The sequence below is a fragment of the Elephantulus edwardii genome, unplaced genomic scaffold (assembly GCF_000299155.1).
Source record: "Elephantulus edwardii isolate Elephantulus edwardi_28Jun2011 unplaced genomic scaffold, EleEdw1.0 scaffold00442, whole genome shotgun sequence".
Classification (NCBI taxonomy): Eukaryota; Metazoa; Chordata; class Mammalia; order Macroscelidea; family Macroscelididae; genus Elephantulus; species Elephantulus edwardii.
In genome coordinates this window covers 523,083-529,009 of record NW_006400192.1, presented here as the reverse complement: position 1 = coordinate 529,009, position 5,927 = coordinate 523,083, and the positions used below count along the sequence as shown (strand labels likewise).

The window sequence follows — 5,927 nt, the reverse complement described above, 5'->3', positions numbered from 1 at the left end:
AACAACAACAACAACAAAAGACAGAATTAACTTGATGGCAAAGTTAGGACAAAAACACCCACTCTCTACTATCTTAAAGTCTTAGAAAGTTTAATTCCATACATACTGAATCTTGATTATATACTATACTGCTTTTTCCAATCTTGCTATTTCAGACTATGAATCCATTTTCAAAAATGCTTTACATGTAATGGGAATATAATGTGGCCCAGTTAAGGGAACACACAAGGTCTTCTTAAAGTTAATTCGCTACTTCACTTAGACCAGAATCTCTGCTTATTTCTCTATGACCATTATTTCCCCAAGTACTTTGGTTCCTGATGCAGTCAACTCCAGTCTCTAAGTGTGACTACTGTCAATGGTTCACCTGTAATCCTTTAGATGTGTTCATATTTGGCTCTTCTGGCATGTCTTTCACATTATTTTCAACTCTTTAGTTAAAAATAACCCTTTAGAAGAAGTCTGTTTAACATTTCTAGGTGCTTTGTAAAAGGACAGATTTCAAGATATCCAGTCCAGAATGGAACTCCCTATTGATTTTTAAATGTACACCAGTATAATTTACTATTAGGGAAAATCAGGGTCAACCAAGTCAATTTTACCAACACTCAAGATACTTCTTAATTAATTTTAAGAATTGTTATCTATTGTACATTGAATCAAAGATCTAAATATTTCACTCCTTTTCTGTTCATATAGTATGGGCTTCACCATATGACAGGCACTAGTATTATTATAAGTATCCTGAAGAGAAGCTTGAAATGTGTTAGGTGGTTTGATTTGTCCTTCTGCATTTCTCTTACTGTCAAGAGAGCATGTTCTGAGTAGTTTGCGAGTCTCTAAAGAAAGATCCAGTGAACAAAACACAGGAAGGAATTCAACCCAATCAGAAAGTACACCCTAGAACTGCTACAGTCGTGGAGGAGCATAAGGAATAAATACCTAAATGTTGCTACAATACATGAGTTTTGCGTGTTTGTAACACATATCACTACAAAATACATCTAATTAACAGAATTACTTTCTAATTAGTTCTTAGATTATTGTCCTAAAATGAAACGTTTCAAAATCATTTTGCAATAGTGGTCTTATAACTTAAAATTTTTTGTTCTGATCCTCAAAACACTAAGCTAAATTAGTAATACCATATTAGCACTTATTGATCTAAGAATCTGTTAATAACATTTAATGTAAAATGGCAATACCAACCTGGTATTTCTCTAAGAAAGAGAGATCTGTGGTTTCATTTAAAGGAAGAGACGATGCTGTGACATGAACATAAGGATTTAGTTCTGCAATATGTTGAAGTACAGCTTCAGCTCTAAAAAAAATGAAGTATAAAATGAGCTTTACTACAAATTTTATGTAATCCATCTTTTAAACTTTAAGGGTACCACAATAATCTAATAAAATAAATTTTGGAGAAATTTAATAAATTGTAGAAGCAGCAAATCAAGACTTAATAGATTTGAAATAAGAACATCTTATTTGTTCTTACAGATAATTAGTTTTGAGATGTAGCACAAGGTCAATTTCTGTAGCAAACCACTATATATATATGTATATATATATACACACACACACACACATGTATATGTGTATATACATACATATATATATATATCTCCACACACCACATATATACAAATTATACCTCTACTGCTCCTAATTGCAATATTGTTAAATCATCAGCTAATACTAAAAATCTCCTTTGTGGTTGTGTATTGGAAAGTCAGAATCGACCTATAGATAACCCTCCAAAGGATTTTAATCGGTGGTAAATGACAGGGGAGGAGACCGCCTATCTTTCTCCAAGGGAGAAGCGAGTGGGTTCAAACTGCATCTGCATACCTTTGTACTGACAGTACAATTCCTTATAACTAAGCCACCAGAGCTCCCTTAAAGATCTCCTTTAGTTGCATTAAAACATTGAAACAGATGAGGGTAAGAAGTGTTTAAAAGGGATATATGAATAGGTACTCTTGTCATTACAGAAGTCGAGTGAAGGCTGCACAGTGAAGTAGACTTGTGGGGGGAGGGATTGAATAACAATGAAAGAGTTTTCTCTCTTTTCAAGGATAAGAGTGAATTGGAGGGGGTAGAGAGACAAGTGCAACATGAATGACTGGAAACCCTAAGTCTCTGTAAACTTTCATTAAAATTAATTAAAAAAATTAAAACAAAACAAAACCCAAAAAACTTCCAGTTGATCAAGCCAATAAAAAAAACAAACCCCAAAAAGCAATATGCATGCATCAAAATTATGACAGACACAAATAATTAGATAAATATATATGCCAATATTTATCCATCGTGATATGGATTTATGGTTAATGATAAACAATTAGGATTAACTTAAGTTCTGAATACAGAAAATAATCTGTAAGTAACTAGAGGAATGTGAAAATAAATTACGGGATGATGACTAAATAACTTATTTTCACCTGTTTCTCATATTTACAACATCATTTTTGCAGAGAAAAAAGTTGGTTCCTAGATCCCATGGCTGGCATTTTTCTGTATCATGGATTGTGAGTGCCTTAAAAAAGAAACACAAAACTCTCATTAAAAGTCAGGAATATATATATATATATATATAAAGGAATAAATCAAAGATGCTCATTTTCAATATATTTTATTGAAGGCACTATCCTCTAATTAGACAAAAGAAAGTAATTTAAAGGCTTTACACACAGACACACATATCTGGAAGAATCACTAGAACTACTACTTTAAACAGAACTACTACTTCAAACAGTAAGTGAACTTATATTTAGAAAAGCGTTATGTTAGGCCAACATGGAAAGAAAATAAAAAAATACAAATATTTCAAAATAATTTACGCTGAAAGGAAAAAATAACAGGAAAAAAGTCTTCATTGATACCAGAGACCACAAATATTAAAGAAAAAGTAAAACTATATTAACACAAAAGGAATTTAGTGACTTATAAGAAAACAAATCTGTCTTAGAGAAAGTTAAACCAAGTTTCTCCTTGGAGGCTAGGATTTTGAAGCTCTGTCTCACATCCTTTGGACATGTGGCCAGGAGGGACTGATCTTTGGAGAAGGTCATCATGCTTGGAAGGGCAGAGGGACAGTGTAAAAGACAAAGACCCCAGATGAGATGGATTTATACAGTAACTAGGGAAAAGGGGGGTAAGTGTGCTGGAGTCAGTGAGACTGGCTCAGGACAGGGCAGGCTTAGAGCTATTGTACATATGGTCATTATGAGTCGCAAATGACTTGACAGCATATAACAACAACAACAACAACAACAACAACAAACAACAACAACAAAATATCATGTATATTTATGTTTTGACTCAGAAACCTCATTTCTAGGACTCTATTTCAAAGACATAATGGTTAAAAGACAAAATATGTACTTGAAGATATTATTTATACTAGCAAATGACTAGAAATAAATTTTCTAACATTACAGGGAATTCTAGTGACTTAGTGGTAAAGAAGTATACTCAATGCAAAGGCATGGGGCTTGAATTCATCAGCTGCTCTTTGGGAGAAAAATGGGTAATTTCCTCTTGTGAGACTTACTGCCTCTGAAAACCCACTGAAGGGGCTACTACGGGTCAGCTTTCAGTCGATGGTACATATCATCATCATCATCATCATCATTATAATCCTATGTGTGAATCAGAAATTTTAATGGTACTTCACAACCCTAAACCTGAAACTTGGAAATTCCTGTGTTTACTCATGATGAACCAGAAAGATTTATCAATGGTGACTTTCAACAGATACTGGGGCTGGATCAAAATGACTAAAAACTTGAAGAGGATTTAAATAGCCAAACAGGAAAGTACTTACACTGAAAACTGGTAAACATATGTTTGACTTTCAAACATATACAAATTATACTTTGGAACATCACTTTCTTGTATGAAAGGAAAAATAGAAAGTTTTCTTTCTAAAATTGTTTTAACTAATAAATGACGATAATAGAATTTCACTACTGCTCCTAAAGAAATAATCATTATTAGCTAATATTTTTGGGTGCCACTGAGTTGGAACCACATTGCTGACCTTTCAGTGAATTTTCAGAGGCAATAAATTGCACAGGAGATTACCCAATCATGTCTTGCAGAGCAGCCGGTGGAGTTAAACCATTTGTCTTTGTGATTGCAATGCAGCTTATCACTAATCACAAAATGGGACAACAGATAATCACTGCTTACAATGAGAGGGCAACACCTATATAGTGGTCCTGTCAAAAGACTAAAATGTGAGTTTGATTTTCTAAATCTAATTACAATGACTTTTAGAGCTTTATGACCAGATCCGAACCTTGCCTTGACCTGTGCTTTCTTCATCATCTGTCTTGCTCATGCCCACTGCTGCCGTCACTGTGTAAATCTATTTTGTTGAAGGTCTTCCTCTCTGATTCTTTACCTTTCTCAGCAAGATCTTTTTTTTCTCCAAGAGCTAGCCTCTACTGAAAATATGCCCAAAACATGTGAGATCAAGTTTTACCACCCTTGCCTCTAAGAAGCACCCGAGTTGCAATTCATCTAAGAGATCATTAGGCAGTGTGGGATAGTCATTACTCTTTGACAACACCAAAATTGAAAGCATTAATTCTTTTTACATCTTTCTTCTTCACCGTCATAGAGGCATAAGAAACAACAGAAAATATCATGGCTCAGATCTGACACACTTTAGTCTTTAAACTGACATTCTTGCTCTTCAGCATTTTAAAGCTGTCTTTGATAGCTGATTTCCCCAATGCAAGATGTCTTTTAATTTCTTGAGTGCTAGCCTAATGGCAACCACTGTCAATTCCAAATGCTCATGGTTTGAATCCACCAACTGATCCACAGGAGAAGGATGGGCAAGCTCATCCTTAGTGATATACTTGCCTATGAAAACCCACTGGAGGGTCAGATATGGGTTGACTGTGACTAGAGAGCACACAGCAACCACAACCATATTAGGGAACTCTTGTGGAGTGGTGCATAGAGTTTGCACAGTTAACTCAAGAGTGGTGATGGACATTTCCTTCAAAGACAAGTGCAGGGCTCCAAAAACCTGTTGGAAATGGTAAGAAACTGAGGGTGAATTCTGGACAGGAAACACTGGGTAACAGATTCTCAGTCCAACAATCCACAAAGAATTCTACCAACTAACATGAAAGAAAACTGAGGAAGATCGTCAGTCTTTAACTGCAGCTTTGTGAGAGAGCTGAAATAGAGGACTCATCAAGAGATATTTGATTCTTGACCTTCGGACACTTCAGATAATAAATGCTATTTAAGTCACTAAGTTTTACAGCAAGAGGCAACCAACATAAATGATAAGAGTTTTCACATTTTTAGATGTGAAGATGATATTGTGTTTGTTTTAAAAAGGCATCTGCATAGCTAAGAGAAATATACTAAAATATTTAAGAATAATATGACATGATGCCTGAGATTCAGATAAAAATAATTTTGTGAGGGAACAAGAATGGGAAAGTGATTACATGAAATAAATGTAGCCATGAGTTGGTAAGTGAAGCTGTGTGATAAGATAACATGGAAGCTTGTTAAATTATTCTCTCTAGAGGAAAACAGAACGATGAAACAATTTTGATAGTAAATGCAGAGACAATAATGCAGCCAAAATGTAAACAGTATTATCACTGTAAAGGATCACAAATTTTTAAAGCTCACAGTAAGTAGATGGTTCTTTTTACCAAAAATATTTTCCCCCTTACCTTAATTCCTGCAAGAACAATATTCTTTGCTATAAAAGAAAGAGAAAAATTAAAAGCTTACTATTAGGAACACATATGTCTTGATTAAGGTTTGTCTAAATCTTTGGATTCTGAGGCTCCGTCTAACATATTTTGGACATGTTGTGAGGAGAGACCGGTCCTTAGAGAGGGACATCATGCTTGGGAGGGTGGAGGGACAGTGCAGGAGAGGAA

The 5,927-nt window shown here is 34.7% G+C and overlaps 1 protein-coding gene across 1 annotated transcript in view; it reads right to left on the bottom strand.

Moving 5' to 3' along the window:
- UBA6 (ubiquitin-like modifier activating enzyme 6) overlaps positions 1-5,927 on the bottom strand; it is a 120,003-nt gene that overhangs the window by 104,987 nt on the left and 9,089 nt on the right. Inside the window, 3 exon segments of the mRNA XM_006902726.1 lie at positions 1,210-1,321; positions 2,445-2,539; positions 5,715-5,743. Coding sequence (XP_006902788.1) covers positions 1,210-1,321; positions 2,445-2,539; positions 5,715-5,743 — 236 coding nt within the window.